Source organism: Lithobates pipiens, unplaced genomic scaffold (genome assembly GCF_037356315.1).
Source record: "Lithobates pipiens isolate NorthernLeopardFrog02 unplaced genomic scaffold, aLitPip1_a1.2 Scaffold_13, whole genome shotgun sequence".
Classification (NCBI taxonomy): Eukaryota; Metazoa; Chordata; class Amphibia; order Anura; family Ranidae; genus Lithobates; species Lithobates pipiens.
Window position 1 is genome coordinate 187,649,946 of NW_027507718.1, and position 22,627 is coordinate 187,672,572.

The window sequence follows — 22,627 nt, forward strand, 5'->3', positions numbered from 1 at the left end:
TGGGACCCGTGTGTGTCCCAGCAGACAGCACGGCGAGACAGGAAATGGCATAGACTCCCGTCGGCAGCGGCGGAGGCGATCGCATCCTGTGTCCTGTTAGGTATGGAGATGAGTGAGGGGAAGATGGCCCCCACCCATCTCCATACCATGACATGTTGGGTATCAATTTACTCTGCGTAACATTATCTTTCACAATATAGAAAAACATTGGGCTAACTTTACTGATGTCTTCATTTTTAATTCCAAAAATTTTATTTTTTTTAAAAAAGTGTGCTTGTAAGACCGCTGCGCAAATACGGTATGACAGAAAGTATTGCAACGACTGCCATTTTATTCTTTAGGGTATATGTATGTATTATGTATAATGTTTTGGGGTTCTAAGTAATTTTCTAGCAAAAAAAAATGTTTTTAGCTTGTAAAGACTGAGTCTGAAAAAGAGGCTTGGTCTTTAAATGGTTTCATAGTTTCATAGTTAGTAAGGTTGAATAAAGACAGCAGTCTATCCTGAGTGAGTGTCTACAATTGTCCCTATCCATTTTACACTCACATGAATCCCTACCCTCAACGAGCCCACAATCCAAGGTCCCCATTCATATACTAGGGCCAATTTGGGACAGAAGCCAATTAACCTACCTGCATGTCTTTGGATTGTGGGAAGAAACCCACGCAGGCACAGGGAGAACATGCAAACTCCAGGCAAGTAGTGTCGTGGATGGGATTTGAACCAGCGACCCTTCTTACTGCTAGGTGAGAGTGCTAACCACTACACCACTGTGCTGCCTGTGGTTAAAGGAGAATTATACAAAAAACAAAAAACATTTGTTAAACCCACAAGTGTTTATTTTTACCACTATTATTGCTTTATACTGGTTTTTGAAATTCACAAATGCAGCAATTTAGAAATTGGATGAAAGGTCTGGGAAACAATTTTTGAAAGATAAAAAGTGCATTTTATATACAACTATATAGATCAGACCAAAATGAGGAACAAGTGAGGATGAAAGAGGGACAGAGGGACTTTGTTCCAAATCAGAGACAGTCCCTCGAAATCAGGGACAGTTGGGAGCTATGCTGAACTGGTATCTTATGGCGCGTACACACAACCGGACTTTCCGGCAGACTAGGGCCAACGGTCCCGAATGACTTTTTGACTGATTTGCGACGGACTTCGGAACGAAGGACTTCTCCACACAGGAAAGGACTAAGTCCATTAGTTTTGAACGTGATTACGTAAGACGGGACTAAAAAAGGAAGTTCAATAACCAGTAGCCAATAGCTTCCCTTGCGTCGTATTTGGTCTGTCGGACCAGCATACAGATGAACGGTTTTCCCGATAGGAATTGAGTCCATCGGACAGTTTTAAAACATGTTCTAATACTAGGTCCGTCAGATTTTTAAAATGAAAAAACGATCGGATTAGCCCACACACGATTGGATTGTCCGACAGACTGATTCCGTCGGACCTAGTCTGCTGGAAAGTCCGGTCGTGTGTACGCGGCATTAGAGTCAGACAACCCCAGCTATCTGTTATATGCTATATGTTATCTGAGGCCTCTCACACAAGTATTTTGCTTCTTAACAGATTCAGTTTAAATCATAATATGAATGTTAGAGTATGATGATTTAGAGTAGGTTCACATCTGTGCAGTAAGCTTCAGGTGCATTTTATATGCGCTTTAGGGGCGTTACCATTAAACTGTATATAACCTGCATTTTTGGTGGAAGTGCAGCAAAGATGCAGCAAGCAGCATTTTCTTTATGGTACCACACCTAAAGTGCATGTAAAACGCACAGGTGTAAACAGAGCCCTATTGCTTGCAGCATAATTTTACAGTTAACCTTTCTGTCCCTGATCTGCACTAGGTGGTGGCAGAGGAAACATGTAAGGAGTAACTGTTACAGTGGAAAAGTTAAACATTGCTACTGACTTCTTTGCATAAGCAGCCTTTGCTGTGACCCAATTATTGGCATGTATTTTGGTGTATTCTATGATGGGCTGTAGTTCCTTGTGGATTAAAGTTCATGCAGAGCATGTGAGTACAAAGAAAATACTGTAATTAGCGCCTTTTCTGGGAAGGTAATATTGAAGAAAGTTCTTGAACAAGCCATCAATAAGATAACAAGATTCTTCTGATCATTATAGCCCTAATTTGCATGAAAGGCATAAGGATATTCCACTACCTCAATGATTTGAGCTCATTTGAAATCTCTTCACTTAACTCAGATGTGGATAGCTCCACAGAATTTGTAAATTTTTGTCTGGTTAGGAAAACTATCAGAAGAGTCAATTGTGTCCTGTTCAGGTGCTAAAATATTCCGAGATGTCATTCAATTTGCTACAGAACAGGATTTTCTTACCCCAGCACTTTGTCACGTTTTCCCAAAGTTCTACTGAAATCATCTTTTGCCTTTTTTCCTAAAGTTTTTTTCAGAGTACCATTTGAATGCAAAGACCATTATACAATCCTTTGATTCATCAAGTGAAATCAAGAAAGTTAATTTGAGAAGACTGGACTTGGTCCACCTGGTATCACCATATGTCAAGATGTGGCTTTTCCCCAAGGGTCCAAAGAAGGGCATGGCAGCTTCCTCAAGGGTCCTCTCTACCTAGATAATCAGATCCATCCATCTGGTGTACACTTCAAGCACCTTCACCACAATCCTTCATCAGGCATTACAAGGTGGATATGTCCTGGGCTCATCTAGTTCCTTTGAAGATCCTGTCCTTTCTTCTGAATTTTCTCATCATTAAGCCTTTTGCAGCCTTTTTTGTTATAGTTTTTCTTAGATTTTTACCTGGTTTTAATGGTATTTAAGCCCCAAGGTATGCTGACACGATGTAAGCCAGGAAAAGGGAACAATGTTATCATATACTTTTTGTAATTTTCCTTTCTGACTCTCTTTCATGTTATCATAGCTTTCTTCCATGGTGTCCTCTGAAAATCTAGGCATGAAGAATTCTAGGGTGGAGGGGGGTAGGGAGGGACTGTATTGCTACTGAGAGGTTTTCCTAAGGGGTCAGAGGTGACCCAAGGAATGCTAACATAAGGGAGAGCCAAGGAAAATTACAGCAAGTATAAGATAACAAAATAGCCCAGTATGCATTAAAAAATAGTTTGAAGATAATTTTGGTATGCAAAGCGGTTAAAACTTATTGTTGATCTGCATACCAACATTTGCCTGGTCAGGAAGGTTTTGCTTACACCAGACAAAACTTAGTTTTGGATAGTATGGGGAAGGGATGGAATCCCTGACTATGTTTTGGTGCCCAGGGGGTGTTTTAATCCTCCCCAATGCTATCCAAAACTGGAAATAATTTTTTGGCTGGACATACACTTGGAAGTAAATGTGTACCTATTGTTACATAAGTAAAAAAAACTTTTTTTTCCCTAGCTCCATAGCTTTTATTAGCATTGGACACGTGTGCCAAGCTGAAGATGATGAATATGAGATCTGGCTTAGGGCAGAGAATAACCAATATTTTCAGACCCCACGTTTAGCTTGGTACATGTACCCAATGTTAGTGAGAGCTAAATAGTAAATATTACGCTTGTGTAAATGATACCTCAAGCTTCTCTTCTTTTCCCGACGTTGTTCCTGAAATATAAGAAAACATGAAAATCTAAAGGTCAGAATACAGTATATTTTATTTCACAGTAAAACTATAAGGAAATAATTTTTTTGGGGAGCAGGGGGTGTGGGAAAAGATTAGTGATTTTTCTTTTTAACCAATGATAAAACCATTTATTTATTTTATAAATGCATCATTTAATTTAGCGAATGTAAGGTAGACTGCCTAGAAGACCTTGAAAAAAATGGATGTATTTCAAAAGATGTGACTGTCATGATGCTTTCACACAAAAAATATTTCTGAATCCAGTCAATCTAATTAAAAAAGAAGGTTAAATGCAAAGCAATCTGCCGTTTACATTTCCAGCATGGTGCCTGTGTGCCAGAATGACTGAACTGTCACACATTTGGAGGAGTTACACCATTCCACGAGAGAGAGAGAGTGTATCTCACAAAAGTGAGTACACCCCTCATATTTTTGTAAATATTTTTAGTGTTATAGCTTGTATAACAGTGTAAATTTCCTGTCACCTCAAAATAATTCAACAAACAGCCAATAGACTTGGCCGCTGAATGATAATGACCCCAAACACACCTCCAAGATGATCACTGCCTTGCCAAAGAAGCTGAGGGTAAAGGTGATGGACTGACCAAGCGTGTCTCCAGTAGGGATGAGCCCGCTGTTCGAGTCGAACATTGGGTGTTCGTTTGTTCCAAAACAAAACAAACATATGAGGCGTTTGTGGAAAATAAGAGCGCAGCGGAACACCCCATAATGAACTGTGAGATCACACTGCATTGCTGTATGATGATTGGCCAAAGTATGCACCTGACCTGCATGCTTTGGCCAATCATAGCACGCTCTGCTGCGAGAGCCAAAATTGGCCAAAGGCAGGGTGCCTTTCGCCAATCATGGTTTAGGGGGACTAAGTCCATGCCCCACACTATATAAGGCTGCTTACAGAGTGGCCATGTTTAGTGTTGTTGGTGTGAACAGAGAGATAGCTTGAGTTAGACTAAGCAGGCAGGTTATTCAGTTAGTGGCAGTGTATTTGAGAATATATATATATATATATATATATATATATATATATATATACATATACACACACATTCTGCATTCAGTGAAGCCTATATCTACAGTCCATGGACATGGTGCATCCTCTGCAGGTGGCCGTGGGGCATGCTTGTCCTTTTTTGCTGCTGCTGGCCATATTATTGAGCCACAACATGCAGAAGAGTTGGTGGAGTGAATAACAAAGCCGTCCTCATCCTCCTCATCCTCTGTCACAGAGTAGTTTGCCTTCCAACGCAGCTGCCAAAGTGGCCTATTTCACCGGCTCCTTGTCCACAGTCACTCCTTCAGTAGCCCCACCATCATGCACAGAGGAGTCCCCAGAATTATTCGACCACTGTGTCGGTTATACAGTATGCTTCTGGAGGATGCGCAGCTTTTGAAAGCTCCAATGTTGGTTCTCAGGTTGAGAAAGGGAGTAATGTGAGCCTAAAGAGAGAGGGTGCCACAGAAGGACAAGACACTGGCAGTCATGTTTCAAAGCAGGGCCCGTTCCTGTGCCTAATAAGAGTATCTATGAGAGGTTACAGTGTTGTGGCACCACCACCACCCAAAGCCCAATTTTTCTGCCCCTGTACAACAGGGGCATGTAATTACAACTTTTTTTTTTTTTTTTTTTTTTAATTATTTTTATTAATTTGCAAGTAAAACAATACAACAACCTACAGCCTATTGGGCATACCCAGGCTGATTATTACAAACCCCCCCTGAGTCAAACAGTCAGGGAACAACCAAATAACCCTCCCCCTCCCCCCACCCGATACACCGCCACCGGCGTGTGCATCCAAACAGAAAAAAGAAAAACCCCCCCCTCCCCCTGTACGCTCCAGCACCACTGCACATTACTCAGGACAGTTACTTAATTCGCCCATGCTCCACCGCAGTCCACACTCAGACCCAGGATAAAATATGCATGCATCACCCTTCACCTACCAAGCCCCCATTGCCCACGTAAATACTGACCCAAGGTTACATGAATATCACACAACTTAGAGCTGTAATTACAACTTTTGATATAATTTTTCACAGCAGGGTCCATTCCTGCACCCGACACGAGTATCTGTGAGGGGTTACAGTGTTGTGGCACCACCACCACCCAAGGCCCAATTTTTCTGCCCCTGTTTAACAGGGGCATGTAATTACAATTGTTGATATAATATTTCACAGCAGGACCCGTTCTTGCACCCAACAAGAGTAACTGTGAGGGCTTACAGTATTCTGGTTTCACCGACACCTAAGGCCCAATTTTCTGCAGAGTATATAGGGAAGACCGTATAGTATATATACTGCTGTTCAGAGTATATAGTGCCTGTGGGCCTGGGGGACCCCCACACCATTTTCTTTTCAATTTTGTTGCGGGGTTCCCCTTAATACCCATACCAGACCTGAAGGGCCTGGTATGGATTTTGGGGGGGCACATTCACACCATTTTTTTTGTTATGGTATTTTTGGTATCCGACAATACATTACAGCAGCGAGCAGTTTTAAAATAATTTTTTTCCTTTAGAAATGTAATTTTGCTGTGGCACTGTTATAAACATGGGAAAGATGCGCTACTTTACAGGCATACTAATGAAACCCCAGGCACGATATTTAAAGAAATATTTCATTTTTATTGTTTCAGTTTAAGGATTATTAAAATCACTGCTCCTGAAAAAAATATAATTTTTAAAACTTTTTTTTGCATCTAACTGTGTCCCCAAACACTTTTTATGGCAATAACTGGTATATAAGCCTTTAAAATTAGCACAATTTTTCACGTTTGTGTCCCATAAACTTTAATGGTGTTCGCGTGTTCGAACAAATTTTTTGCCTGTTCGTATGTTCTGTTGCGAACCGAACCGTGGGTGTTTGGCTCATCCCTAGTTTTCAGACCTAAACCCTATTGAGCATCTGTGGGGCATCCTCAAATGGAAGGTAGAGGAGCGCAAGGTCTCTAATATCCACCAGCTCTGTGATGTCGTCATGGAGGAGTGGAAGAGGACCCCAGTGGAAACCTGTGAAGTTCTGGTGAACTCCATGTCCAAGAGGGTTAAGGCAGTGCTGGAAAATAATGATGGCCACACAAAATATTGATACTTTGGGCCCAATTTGGACATATTCACTTAGGGGTGTACACACTTTTGTTGCCAGAGGTTTAGACATTAATGGCTGTGTGTTGAGTTATTTTGAGGGGACAGTAAATTGACACTGTTATATAAGCTGTACACTCAATACTATTGTATCAAAGTGTCACTTCCTTAGTGTTGTCACATGAAAAGATATAAAAAAAATATTTACAAAAATTTGAGGGGTGTACTTACTTTTGTGAGATACTGTGTGTGTGTATATATATATATATATATATATATATATATATATAAAACATGATGCATTTTAGCACTTATTATAGTAAATTTATCACTCCAAATTGCACTACTGTATCCTCCTTTATGCAAATAAATATTTGGGTGTATTGCAACACACTCACATTGTACTGTCACAGTATTCTTGCCGTATACTGTTCATGCTGTTACTTACATATATGTCCTTTTTGAATCGATAAATCCATATTTCTCATTCATCTATTTTGGGTGTACATGGCCATATCTTACTGATATAGTTTAAGGAATGACACAATGAGGTTGATTTAATAAAAGCAAATAGGCTGTGCACTTTGCAAGGGCATTTGCTGCAGAGCTTAGTAAATGAGGCAAAGCTTCACTTTGCAAAGAATATCCAATCACATGCAAGGGAAATAAAAAAAACTAAATTTTTTGCTTCCATGTGAGTGAATGATGGAAATCAGCAGAGCTTTCTTTCATTTAGTAAGCTGTGGAGCAAATACCCTTGCAGAGTGCAACCACTTTTGCAAAGTGCACAGTCTATTTGCCTTTAGTAAATCAAAATGAATATCTCCTTAAAGTGATTGTAAATGTATTAAAAAAATATAAAATGTCATACTTACTTGCTCTGTGCAATGGTTTTGCACAGAGCAGCCTCAATCTTCTTCTTCCTGGGTTTACCCACAGGTGATCCTGGCTCCCTCCTCCTGCCAAGTGCTATTTGCTATGAAGGGGACACTTGTGCACGTTTTTGATCCCATACCATGCTGTGTGTGTGTCCATAGACACACACAGTGTGGCTCGGTCCCGCTCCCTGTTCTATCCTCACAGGCTGAGATTGACAGAATCAGGAGCCAATGACTCCCTCTGCTGTCTCCAGGTTCATTGAAGAGAGAGAGCTGAGAGAAGTAACTGTTTCGATGGGCACTAGGGGACTGCATTAAGGTAAAAAACCTTCTACATTTACAAGCACTTTAAACAGTATAGACTATCAAACAAGTTCTCAAAACAGCAGTGACCGCATCCATTAATTTAGCAAAGGATAGGGTGTCCTGATTTTTTTAAAGATTATTTTTCTTATTAAAGATGGTTTAATAATGAACATTTTAAACAATAGAAATTACCATAAATCTTGTGTCCAATGCAGCATTTCTTAAAAGTCATAATGTTCTGCGTGAGGGTGCCTGTTTTGTCTGTGAATATGTAGTCTATCTGCCCCAACAGATCAGAAAGACTAGAGGCTCTTGCCTGGGCTGGTGTGTCTGATTCTGGGTGGTACATCTCCAAATCCTGATTAATAAAGTTGTTGTGGACCGCATGAATTAATTCCAGTCTGTAAAATTCAAATAAACAGTATGCTGTTCATTAGGATGTGTAATATACAGTAAAATCAAAGTATACAGACACAGTTTGTCACACATCATCTGCCTGAAATCTTTTGTTAATGGTGGTGTTCATTAATTATACATTACCATCTGTGTACTATTATTTTTTCCTTTCTTCTTTGTTTTTAGGTAGCATTTCTATTTCTTGAGCTTCTTGTGAAGGGGTGGTAGAACCCTCTACTATTTATACCATTAGGATTTCTAATCAGTTATCAGACATGTCGGTTAATTTGAATTGTTCCACCACCCTTAGTGTTGTAGGGCACAGAATGCTACTATGTTTTCAGCTTGAATGTTTTTAACCTCTTGGTGCTGACGGCATGCAAATATGCAGGCTCTCGGCGGGTGGGCCTTGGTGCAGAGCAGCTTCATATATGCGTACCACATTGCAAACACAGCTGTGCCACGAGCACTCGCCCTCCCAGCACAGTTACTGGCGGCATACGGAAAGCTGCTTGTGATCGGGAGCTTTCCAATCACGTGACCACTGTGACAGCCAATCATGGCAGTTACATGATCATAAACCACTCTTCCTGGCATCTGAAACCCCTTAAAGGGCTGGGAGGCACCGGCGCCAAGGTTTTAATCTCTTATTGTACATCAATAAAGTTTTGTATTTTAACTTTACTGCTTGGTTGTGTTTATAAAGTCCATGAACTGCGGTTCAATCATCTTTTTGGTTATATGTATAGAATATTACGGGACGCAGCACAATTGTAACATTGGGGTGTCCACTTTAGAACCCAGTGGTTCCTTGTTAATTTATTTCCACTGTAAAAAGAAATCTACCCAGTTTTATGGTTTGGTGGTTCTGTGTTGGGGGGTATTCTTCCCTTTTTCCTGCATAGGTTCAACTAGGACTTGCATTGTTGGACATTCCCACGTACCTGAGATTCCTGGGGTGAAAAGCACCCAGGCCTAGTTTTTTTTGCCCAGGTGACAATAGGGAGACAGAGGCTAGCATACAGTACCTTGTACAAGGTGCACATCTTTGTTACTTGGGGACAGACACTAGAGTTTTTGGGATGTATTTACAAAGCATTTGAGAAGCTCGGGAACAGAAAATTCAAAAGGTGAGATAGCACAGCCAATGGAAAATGCTGTTGGCAATGGGAGAATTTGAAAGCTTTGTATCATGTGAGCTTTGATGCAGTTATCCTGATATTTGAGGGACAGTTTTCAGGGAATATACCTCAAGAGTGGAGCCACTAACTGTCCTAAGAGGCCCAGTTCAATGAGACATGTCATCGTAATAGGAGTAAAAGATTATGGGACAAGAAGCATACTAATTGAGTACAATAAAGTGCTCAAATGATCAGTACCATCAGAGTCTAGGCACAATAACAATTGAAAACACTTTATAATTCATTTTATGTGATCAGTGAGCCCTTAAATAGCAGCGTATACTATACAGAGGTTCTTGAGAGCTAAGCTCCTTATCTGCCATTCAGCAGTCCAATGCCTTGGCTACAAAGACCAGTTCAGGTTCTCACTTCATACTTTTAGTTGGCAGGGCTTAGCCTTACGTTAGGCATAAGTCATGGGCCGCTGCATAGTGTGAATCTAGGAGCCAGGAACAAGGGGACATACAGAATTTAGTCAGAAGAATAGCTAAGGTACTTCCTAGCACCATAGTAAGGTGCTCGTATTTTGCAGTATTGTTTTTTCAAACTCTTTCTGACACATATTACAAATTATAAGGAGAATTTCCTTCTAATATGTTTTAACAAAGACATTTTAGTGAAGTAAAACTGGAACATACACAGAATCGTTATTCAAAATTACAATTGTCTGTAAATAATACTCACGAGATATACAGAAAAAAAGGCACAAGCGTGCTCAAAATAGCAAAGTATGCCCAAAAAAAGAGAAAGCCAACGGCAGAAGAAGACATTGGAATTTCAGGGATATAGCTGTGTTTCTTTATATACCAATAATTCCAGACACCAGCTCCAATAGCCATCGCAAGTGACATACCAATTAACAATACTGATATCTGCAAAGCACAGAACAAACTTAGATCAGAGCATGAATTTCATTATGGAAGCTTACTAAATACAAAGTTACTTACAAATGGCTATATTTATGGCTATATTTATACATATGTGTTTTCCTTTTGTCTGCCTCTATACATTAATTGCATAGTGTCACTTTGCATTATATGTATTATTAATATATTTTTATTTTTTATTTTATTTTTTCTTATATAAAATTTTTGTATATTATATACACCATTGTAATGCATCAATCATTGTTCTGCTTTTTTTATTGTTTCAGCATTGATTTACATTGTGTGTTTATGTACCATCATGACTTCCATGGCTGGACTTTTCGTATTCCATCCACTAGGTGGCACACTTTTCTTTTTCCTTTTCAAGCCTTATAGTGCCCCTATTTGCAATATATATATATATATATATATATATATATATATATATATATATATATATATATAAAATAAAAAATAAAAAATTTCCATTCTAGCCTGGGGCCTCTGTCTGTTCGTTCCGAATTACTGCCCGGCCTGTGGGAGACGCCCAATCCCCGCTCAGTGGTGGTTCTGGCTTTCTTGGCCCTCAGGAGTTCGGCCGTTGTTCTGCCATATAGTGTCCGGCCATGAAATAGTGTTCGCCCCGTACTGCGCATGCGCAGTATGGAGCAGACAAAGCTTCGGAAAATTTCTGAAGCTGAATGGCGCCTGCGCCGTGAGTGGAGGTGGTAGCCCCACCATCCAAGCGGACATAGGGTTGTGAGTATTAAAGGGCCCCTCGCGGGCGAGCTTCGCTCGCCACGCTTCGGGCTCGGCCTCGCTGCGCTCGGCTCTTTTTTATTCCTACTCTATGTCCACTTGGATAGTGGGAATAGAACCTGGACTCACGGCGCAGGCGCCGTTCATCCTCGCCAATTTTCGGAATCTGTGTTGCTGTGTACTGCGCATGCGAAGTACACAGCGGACACTATCCGATGGAGGACGTTATTAGACAAGACACCCGTTTCGACCGTTCTCCTTTCTGTTTGCGTTCCACCTGGAGCGCAGGGAGGCGGGCCACATACACGCCGGTGGTGTCATGACACGGGACTTGGCCCCACCCCCTTTGGGGCGTGACAGTGCCGCGCGCCGTCTCTTCTGGGGACTCTGTCGCAGACCGCTGCAGCCTATGGGTGCAACGGTCTGCCTCATCAGCCACAGCTAAAGTTTAGGCTGAGTTCAGCCCACACTCACTTGCCATTTATCAACCAGCAGCAGCATTCACAATGCTGACGCTTGCTGCTGTGAAAGGTTCACCTGTTCAGACCTCCTTTCATGTGAGTTTTAATCCCAATGATTTAATACTAACAGACATTGTTAAATGCTTTGATACTACATTATACCTTTATTACCGCTGTCCTCTCTGCTTTCACTAGACAGGAGGCTACAGTTTTACTTTCCTACTTACTGGCTGACCATACTTTGATGGGAGTGGTACTCCAATCAATGGGAGTCCTTGCAGTTTAAATTTGGTTCGCTTGGCCCCTGTCCTCCAGGCTATTTGTTTGGCTCCACATCACAGCCACATACTTTGTGGGCACTCATGGCAGTCTTGTGCGCAGGCTGTATCCACATTGCTTTATTTCCCTTCTGTTTGGTAATGATCAACACAGGCATGTAAGTATGCTGTCCCTAATTTGCCATGTCCATTCTGTAGAACCACATAGTCACCTTGTTGAACTAGATTGACTGACTGTATTATTTCATAAATGTGTCTACATATGATTGTACTATTATACTAATACTTAAATATGTTTACATTATAGAACATGTTTGCTATGGATGACATAAAGCCTTTGAGGAAGGACAAATTAGTCTGAAACATGTCAGGCGTCATTCTCATCAGCTGCATGTATTAGCCCACTAATCGTATATTGGAGGGTATTATTCTATACTTGTGGTTTTGTATCATTATTGGTTTTACTGTTTCTACTATGTAATTATTTTTTGATATAATTTAATAAAATATCTTTTTAAATACTGTCTGGTCTATCTTCACAATCCTGAGGGGTGTTGCCGTGCAATATGCACTAGGCTTTCTCTTTTTTTCTCAAAGTTACTTACAAAGAGCACACATTTTCCCATTACGCTGTCCAGCTTTGTCCTCTTCATTTTTACTTTACCAGAGTTTTTCATGATTTTTGTGTCAACTCCTAAAATAGAAAGCTAAACAAAATTAAAGGTCTAATATATGTTGTTAATAAACCAGATTTATTTAAATTTCAGACCTTTTTAAATATTGGTGCATCTGATTATATGAAAGCATACTGTGTTTAAACTACATAAAACATTATGTAGCACCCACCACCTTTAGGTGGGGGCTAACAGGTTAATGTCAGAAGAAATTGCTAGTGCCTTACTGTTTATTGTTCAGGCTTGGTGGGTTTGATCTGGGTTTGGGAGGAGCAGTAGAATAGAGGGGGGTGTGACCACCTGTTCTTCAACCTGGAAGACCTCCTTTGCTTGTCCAGGATAATGTTCTGGAAGGAAGGTGGGGCAGGGACTGAAGAGCAAGCAGTATATATGGCTCTGGCCCAATCATTAATTTGTATGGGCAGGGGCGAGACAGACATATATACTGAGGTCATATGCTTCCTGGGGGAGATGGGACGAGGAAAGATCCAGAAAGGCTGCAAGATGCAACTCATAGGAGCAGAGCCGGAAGGCCTGGGGGTGCCGAGACCCCAGCGCTGGAAAGCCAAGGAACTCAACTGGAAAGCCTGGGAGTTCAGAGACCCCAGAGCTGGAAGGTTCACCATTTCAGAGGCGGGAAGTAGCTGCTAACCGGGGTAGGCCGGGGTCGCCTGGACTTTCCTGAGCTGGCCTGGAAAGAAATCGCAGGAGGCGAGAAGGCAGATGAGGCCTGGGATGTCCAGTATTTCCTCAGTACCGGATGTCTTTCAGAGGGGCATTGGCCAGCTTGTTAAGGGAAAGGGTCTATCTACCCATGCAGCACAATCAAAGAGGCAACTTATACTTCTGCACTACCCACACAATGCAGACTGCAGCATCAGGAATAAAAGTTTATCGTTTCAAATGTTGAACTGTGTCTGTGATTACTACAGCGGGGTGGAAGAAGCGGTTGTCAAACCAGCAGTACTGTAATGAACTACACTATCAGCTCCCAAGGGAGTACAATTAAAATCATATTTGACAGTATGGTCTCCATAAAATGAATTCATATATTAAGTATATAAAGTAATTCATATATTGAATACTATTATTAGATCGATTAGCTGCAAACAGTAACCAGAATACAATAGTGGTTTTTTAAAGCCCAAATGAAGTTACAGAAATAGATAACTGGTCAGATAGATTCAGTACTAACAACTTCCATTTCCATAGTCTTACCCAGGGCTGGGAAAAGGAAGGGGGCGGGGGCAGAAGGGGAATTTGTCCTGAGCACAGTGTTGATATGTGGAGCGGGGATGCACAGGGAGCTTCGGCTGGTTTGTTCTCCTATACATCACTGACAGGAGTCACTCCAGGCAGCAGCAGCAGGGCCCCGAGCTGGAAGGAGAATTCTGCTCTCCTATCCCTCCAATAACAGTCTGTTGTAGGCAGGAGAGAGCATGTGCCCACTGAGAACTCACCTCAGTCTCAGTGTGGCGCTGCAGGGGAGTAAAGGCAGATTTCCCTTCCAGTCTCTCCTTGTCATGTGACATTTTCTCATGACCAGATATGGGGAAAAAGGAGAAACTGCATTCAGGCCTAGCTCTACCCTTTTTCTTCAGAAATCCCACAAAGCCCCTTAGCCTCCCTTCCTTAGAGCCCTTCAGCCCTCTTCCTCCCTCCAGATCCTTTATGTTCTATGCACCCACAGAGCCCAGCTCTCCTCCTTCCTGCATCCCATTGACCTAGATTCCAAGATAATCCTCCTTAGGCTGACACCATGAACACAGGGACGTTTTTTCCTACATGTAGAGATGCAGAGACATTATTTCCTTGCAGCGACACCATCAACACATTTTTTTTTCCTTCCAGTGACAAGAGAGATGCATGGATATTTTTCCTTCCAGTGACACTACTGATGCTGGATTATTTTTCCTTTCCTGTGACTCCAAAGTTGAGATATGTTTTCCTTCCAGTGATACCATCAATGCTGGAAATTTTTTTCCTTCCACTGATACCACCGATACTTGAACATTTTTTCCTTCCAGTGACACCAGGGACATCCAATGCCAGATAGTGTATCAGATGGCCGCAGCACCCATGGCTGTCTGAAACCCAAAACCAAAAATGTACCATATTACAGCTTACCAAGGGGTGGCTGCCTCCATTTTAATTTTTAGGCATTTTCCCCTTTGTTTCGCCTGGTGATCCAGCCACTAACACACCTGTATTAGAGTGCCTACACTCTGGGTAAAGGCGCAATATAGACACCTTTGGGCAGCAGCATTGTTAAACTGTGGAAGGGGAGTGTTAGATGCACTAGCAGATTTAGATAGATTTAGCTTTGGAACTCCAGCTCACACTGTTGAAACTGTTACAGCAACAATTTTGCTCCTTTAGGGATCGAGTTCCATAAATAAGGGGGGGGGGGTGCGAGTGCCTGGTATTGAAGTGGTTAAACAGCAAGGCTAGGCCCAAATTTACTGGATTCAAAGAGCACTTGCTAGGGCTTTACTACATGATTGAAACACAGATGTAGTGTCAAATTGGCTAGCAGCAGAACCCTTTTAACCACTTGCTTACTGGGCACCTAAACACCCTTCCTGCCCAGACCAATTTTCAGCTTTTGGTGCTCTCACACTTTGACAATTACTCAGTCATGCAACACTGTACCCAAATTAATTTTTTGTCCTTTTTTTTCCCACAAATAGAGCTTTATTTTGGTGGTATTTGATCACCTCTGGGGTTTTTATTTTTTGCGCTATAAATGAAAAAAGACCGAAAATTAAAAAAAAAAACGCATATTTCTTTGTTTCTGTGACAGAATTATGCAAATTATTAATTTTTCTTTATAAATTTTGGCCACAATTTATATTGATACATATCTTTGGTAAAAAATAACCCAAATTAGTGGATATTATTTGGTCTTTGTGAAAGTTAGAGAGTCTACAAGCTGTGGTGCGAATCGCACAAAATTAATCACATCTGATGTACTGGTGGCCTATCTCGCTTCTTGTGACCCGAACAAGCCAGGAAAGTACAAATACCCCCCAAATGACCCCTTTTTGGAAAGTAGACATTCCAAGGTATTTAGTAAGATGCATAGTGAGCTTTTTGATGTTGTAATTTTTTTCCCACAATTCTTTGCATAATTAAGATTTTTCATTTTTATTTTTTCTCCACAAAATTGTCATTGTAATAGGTTATTTCTCTCACATGGCATGTGTATACCACAAATGACACCCCCAAAAAAATTCTGCTACTCCTCCTGAGTATTACAATACCACATGTGTGTGACTTTTTCACAGCCTGGCCACATAGAGAGGCCCAACATGCAGGGAGCGCCATCATGTGTTCTAGGAACATAAATTACACATCTAACTTGTTGACTACTTATTACACTTTTGAAGCACCAGGACAATGACACGTGACACTGATGACAGATGGCACTGATACGTGGCAATGATGACACTTATACATGGCACTGATGACACGTGGCACTGATGACAGATGGCACTAATAGGAGGCACTGATGACAGATGGCACTAATATGTGGCACTGATGACACGTGGCACTAATATGTGGCACTAATACGTGGCACCGATGACGCGTGACACTGACAGATGGCACTGATAAGTGGCATTGATGACACTGACAACAGATGGTACGTGACACTGACAGGTGGCACTGATGACAGATGGCACTAATACGTGGCACTGATGACAGATGGCACTAATACGTGGCACTGATGACAGATGGCACTATGTGGCACTGATGACACGTGGCACTGATGACAGATGGCACTTATACATGGCACTGATGACAGATGACACTGGGGACAAATGGCACTGACAACAGGTGGCACTGGGGACAGATAGCACTAACAGGTGGCACTGGGGGCAGGTGGCACTGGGGGCAGGATGGCACTGGGGGAGGATGGCACTTTTTTACTTTTTTTTTTATTTTTATACTGACGGCCGCTGCAGCCGTTCATCTCTCCCCTCTCACACTCTGTCTGTGTGAGGAGGGAGAGCGGCGCTGAGAGATGATCTCATATGTTTACATATGAGATCATCTCCCATTGGACACGCCGATCGCGCTGTAAACGGCCGCTGTGATTGGCCGTTTACAGCGATCTGTGTTTGCCTGTCCCCGGGGGACACGGCAAACACAGAACTTCCCCGATGCGTGGCGGCGCGCATTGCGGAAGTAAACATTAGGACGTCCAGGGACGGCCAACCAGACGAAAGCGCCTGCTCTACGGCCGTCATTCGGCTATAGGGCGGGCGCGAGGAGGTTATCAGGGATAAGGGGCCTAACTAGTGTATGCCTAACTTTCATCTATGGGGATACGGGGGTGCTCTAATTGTGAGTGATACAATGTTAGATGGTTTAGGTGCACACTATTTGTGCATTTACTTTGTTTTCTATTCAAACAATGAATAGGCATGCTTCAAACAAAAGGCAGTTTAACCTCCCTGGCGGTAATCCCGAGTCTGGCTCGGGCTGGGATTTCAGTACCACGAGCGGTAACCCCTAGCCAGACTCTGGATACAGGGAGACTTACTTAACCTGTCCCCTGGATCCAGCGATGTCCCCCCGCTGTGTGTGCGAGCCGTCCTCCGCTCAATTCACACAGTGCCCGAGTCCGCTGATCTCCGTTCCCTGCGACGTTACGACGTACGGGAGCGGATATCGGCGCCAAATTCAAAAAAGTAAAAACACACAATACACATACAGTACTGTAATCTGTAAGATTACAGTACTGTATAAAAAAAAAAATACACACCCCCTTTGTCCCTAGTGGTCTGTGCAGTGCCCTGCATGCACTTTTATATTATAAATACTATTTTTTTTCTGCCTGGAATTTGGAGATTGTCCATAGCAACCAAAAAGTGTCCCTTTATGTCAAAAGTGATTTTAGACCAGCTAAGAAAACAGCGATAATAAATTAAAATCACTTGCAGAATTGAGCGATAGCAATTTGTGGGGAGATCCGTCATCAAACACTAAATCTATGACAGCAACAATTCTGCAAATGAGCAAATTTCAGTGTTTTTGGATTTGATTACATTATTGAATAATTTTTATTATTATTTGTTATCATTATTTATAGTTATTTATTATATTATAAACTTTATCATACCCGGGATGTCTACTAGACTCTTGTTTTAACAAATTTAAGAGAGTTATTCCTAAGAATTGCAGGCCTACAATATAAAACGCCAAATTTCCATGCAAAATAATTGTACCGCTTTCAGCACCTAAAATCAGAAATGATCATACCGCCAGGGAGGTTAAAGATTAGATGGCCAGTAACAAGTGAATGCTTTGCTTTAAGCACTTAAACTTAAAGAAAAGGGGCCTACCAGCATAAAACAAATAAGAATACAAAAAATAAATGAAAACCCTAAAATACCACTCCTAAAACAAAAGTCCACTTTAAAATGTTGTCCCCAACCAACATTACCTGTTATAGTAGACATAGGAAAAAACATTTCAAATAACAGGAAAGTCGCATTCTCACATTCCTTTCTGAATTAGTGACTCATAGCTCAGTACCCAAGCATCCTTTCCAGTGATTCCTCAGATTCATAGAAATGACCTATGGAGGTTTTCTATGAGTGTTGTTATTTACATTTTTAGATGTCTTTAATTATGAATATTATTTATACAGCTTCAGCATGTTCCGTAAAGCTGTACATATTGTGTTAAAAGCTGCATCAAATTTTAAACTCAAGGAAAGACAAACTTGCACAGAATTATTATAATTTTAGAGCAGAAAGATAGATTTACAGCGCAATATACCACAGTCATAACACATGGGTTAACAGAATAGCACTTTGAATATTTTGATATTGCCAAAGGACTGTTTGGTATGTGTGTTTGCACCAGGGACCAGTCCTGTTTAGGCATACTTTCAACTAAAATGTTTGTTCTTGTTTTAGCACAACTTTTAGGAGAATTCTGCATTGAAGCTATATTTTGCTGTATAAATTGGTATCGGAGTTGCTCTGTTATTATTCTTCAAACTGTAATATAAACCAGGTTGTTTCATACTTTGGTATGGGAATGCCCATGTGGTGAACAACAGAGATAGTTTTACAGACCTGCATAAATGACAAGCCCATAACAACGTGAAGTGTTGCGGATCCTGCAGTCCCTCATGAGAAGGTTGTCAGTATTAAGGGGATACTTTTTTCCTTTCCAGTCCAGGACCCCCACAAAGCTGTTTATGCGGGCATTTGGAGCTTCGCATGTGATCAAACCTATACATATATAGATAGAAGACTTTAAAAAAAACTGTAATTTTTAGTATTGAAGCAAACAACGAAACATATTGGTATGAGATGAGGGTAATGATCATCATCAACAAGAACCAAAACTACCAGAAACCATAAGTAAAGTAGTTTTAAACATTATCTCAGGTCTCAGCCAGATGTAGAATGTGAGGGAAAATCTGCACCGCACAAGGGAATAGGGAAGACAGGGTAAAAGGGGATAATGATTAGGAAGTGAATGGATTAATACTGCTTTAAAGTGGTTCTAAAGGCAGAATGTTTTTTACCTTAATACATTTTATACATTAAGGTAAAAAACCTGGGTGCAGCTCCCTCCCAGTCCCCCTTATACTTACCTGAGCCCCTTCTTGATCCAGCGATGTGCATGAGAACAGTGGCTCTTCAAGGTCTCTACAGTGGATCCGAGCTGCACTCTGTGTGTGAACGGACAATGTCCATTCACATGAGTGCAACTCAGGAGAGAGCCTGCTCAGGTGGCCCCATAGCTACTATACTACCTATATACTGTTGGCGATGGAACCAGGACCGCCAGCGGGGGACCCAAAATGAAGAGGATGGGGGCTGCTCTGTGCAAAACCCACAGAGAAGGTGAATATAGCATGTTTGTTATGTTTTTATACATTTTTTTTGTTTTAATGTTTTTATTAGCGTTTTCACATCAGGTATAAAAACAAGCAAAATATTTAAATATTATTTCAATTGCAGAGTACCCGATGTTCCTTTGTATGAGAAAGAACACTGGGTAATGTCTTATTGGCACTTACAGTGCCTTGCGAAAGTATTCGGCCCCCTTGAACTTTTCAACCTTTTGCCACATTTCAGGCTTCAAACATAAAGATATAAAATTTTAAGTTTTTGTGAAGAATCACCAACAAGTGGGACACAATTGTGAAGTAGAACGAAATCTATTGGATAATTTAAACTTTTTTAGCAAATAAAAAAACTGAAAAGTGGGGCGTGCAAAATTATTCAGCCCCTTTACTTTCAGTGCAGCAAACTCACTCCAGAAGTTCAGCAAGGATCTCTGAATGATCCAATGTTGTCCTAAATGATTGATGGTGATAAATAGAATCCACCTGTGTGTAATCAAGTCTCTGTATAAATGCACCTGCTCTGTGATAGTCTCAGGGTTCTGTTGAAAGCACAGAGAGCATCATGAAGACCAAGGAACACACCAGGCAGTCCGTAATACTGTTCTGGAGAAGTTTAAAGCTGGATTTGGATACAAAAAGATTTCCCAAGCTTTAAACATCCCAAGGAGCACTGTGCAAGCGATCATTTTGAAATGGAAGGAGTATCAGACCACTGCAAATCTACCAAGACCTGGCTGTCCCTCTAAACTTTCAGCTCAGACAAGGAGAAGACTGATCAGAGATGCAGCCAAGAGGTCTATGATCACTCTGGATGAACTGCAGAGAACTACAGCTGAGGTGGGAGAGTCTGTCCATAGGACAACAATCAGTCGTACACTGCACAAATCTGGCCTTTATGGAAGAGTGGCAAGAAGAAAGCCATTTATCAAAGATATCCATAAAAAGTCTTGTCTAAAGTTTGCCACAAGCCACCTGGGAGACACACCAAACATGTGGAAGAAGGTGCTCTGGTCAGATGAAACCAAAATCAAACTTTTTGCCCACAATGCAAAACGATATGTTTGGCGTAAAAGCAACACAGCTCATCACCCTCAACACACCATCCCCACTGTCAAACATGGTGGTGGCAGCATCATGGTTTGGGCCTGCTGTTCTTCAGCAGGGACAGGGAAGATGGTTAAAATTGAGGGGAAGATGGATGCAGCCAAATACAGGACCATTCTGGATGAAAACCTGTTGGAGTCTGCAAAAGACCTGAAACTGGGACGGAGATTTATCTTCCAACAAGACAATGATCCCAAACATACAGCAAAATCTACAAAGGAATGGTTCACAAATAAACGTATCCAGGTGTTAGAATGGCCAAGTCAAAGTCCAGACCTGAATCCAATCGAGAATCTGTGGAAAGAGCTGAAAACTGCTGTTCACAAACGCTCTCCATCCAACCTCACTGAGCTCGAGCTGTTTTGCAAGGAAAAATGGGCAAGAATTTCAGTCTCTTGATGTGCAAAACTGATAGAGACATACCCCAAGCGACTTGCAGCTGTAATCGCAGCAAAAGGTGGCTCTACAAAGTATTAACGCAAGGGGGCCGAATAATTTTGCACGCCCCAATTTTAATTTTTTTATTAGTTAAAAAAGTTTCAAAAATCCAATAGATTTCATTCCACTTCACAATTGTGTCCCACTTGTTGGTGATTCTTCACACAAAATAAAAATTTTATATCTTTATGTTTGAAGCCTGAAATGTGGCAAAAGGTTGAAAAGTTCAAGGGGGCCGAATACTTTCGCAAGGCACTGCAGATGGTACCCATTAAGCTCCATATTAAACCAAGAAAATGTAAAGTGAGGGGAAGAAAGGAAAGAAAAGAGAGGGGCGAGGGAATGGGAAGACCCCAAGTTCTGGTCCATGCCACTCAAAGGCTCCTCAGATCGGAGCCATACGGGGATCTCCAGTCAGATAACTGATCTATGGGCCCCAGACTTTTTCAAAGACCTTTATTTTGTCATTCAAGACTGCCGAGATCCTTTCATTTATCATAAGCCAGGAGAGCTTGTGCTTAAGTTGGTCAAATGGGATGGCAGCCGACCTCCAATTTCTGGCTATAGTGATTCTGGCAGAGATAAATAGGAAAGTGAGAAGCCTTCTCTGGTTTTGTGAGGCCACGTCAACTTTAAGCCCTAATGCCGCGTACACACGGTCGAACTGTTTGACGTACTTAGTCCGTCATACAATCCGACGGACAATCCGTCGTACTTTCCACTGAACGGACTTGACCACACACGGATGCACAAACAGTCCGTCGAAAGCTTGCGCGATGACGTGTACAGCACGTACGACGGGACTAGAAATAGGAAGTCCAAGACACAGGAAAGCACCCTTCCGCCGTGTAAATCCTTTCTGGGCATGCGCCATTCTTAGTCCGTCGAACTAGCATACTGACGACCGTATTGTCCGCTGAAACCAAAGTACGACGGACAGATTTTTGGAAAATCCGAAATTCTTAGTACTCCGGACTGCACGCTGAAAAAGTCAGCTGAAGCCCACACACGAGCGGATTGTCCGCTGAAATGTGTTTCAACGGACTAAGTACATCAAACAGTTCGACCGTGTGTACGCGGCACAACAGGGCATGCTTAGGAGATCTAATGAGGTTGATTTGGGTAAGGGTAAAAATAAAGTAAACCCCAATCCAAAATCGTAGTACCTTGGGGCATTGCCACCATATATGGTATATCATTCCATCTTGCCCACAACCTCGAAAGCACTTTGGAAAAGCTCCCGGGACATATGTTGCCAACCTGGTCGGTACCATGTACCATCTTAAAAGGACGTTATAGTTTGCCTCTATAATAGAGGTGTTAAGTGATTTGGAAGCTTTGCTTGGGCAATCGATTGCCATTCCTCTAATATAAGGTTTTCTTGGAGGTCTTGCTCCCACTTGACCATGTAAGCTTGTTTGACTGAGGTATGTGTTAAGATAGTATATAATGCAGAAATATGACCTTTTGTTTTATCATATTTATGACATAGGAATTCCATGGGCAACATAGTCATCAGATCACTACTGCAAGATAAAGTGTTTCTATTAGTGTTTCTATTGGATAAACCGGTATTGTTCAGAATCTGGCATCTGGTATTTATCTATTAGGGTCTGTTTAGTTAACATGCCGTTATGATCACAAATGTCTGCAAGGCCCAGGAGACCTTTATTGATCCAGTTGAAGTCATGAGGG

The 22,627-nt window shown here is 41.6% G+C and overlaps 1 protein-coding gene across 5 annotated transcripts in view; it reads right to left on the reverse strand.

The window, feature by feature from the left end:
- The window catches only part of LOC143974510 (phospholipid-transporting ATPase IK-like), a 293,505-nt gene that overhangs the window by 134,489 nt on the left and 136,389 nt on the right, over positions 1-22,627 (reverse strand). For all 5 annotated transcript variants that reach the window (XM_077475984.1, XM_077475987.1, XM_077475985.1 and 2 more), the window contains 5 exons: positions 18,606-18,764; positions 12,448-12,536; positions 10,163-10,350; positions 8,094-8,302; positions 3,566-3,597 (listed from right to left, as the gene is read on the reverse strand). In XM_077475984.1, coding sequence (XP_077332110.1) covers positions 3,566-3,597; positions 8,094-8,302; positions 10,163-10,350; positions 12,448-12,536; positions 18,606-18,764 — 677 coding nt within the window. The remainder of the gene's footprint in view (positions 1-3,565; positions 3,598-8,093; positions 8,303-10,162; positions 10,351-12,447; positions 12,537-18,605; positions 18,765-22,627) is intronic.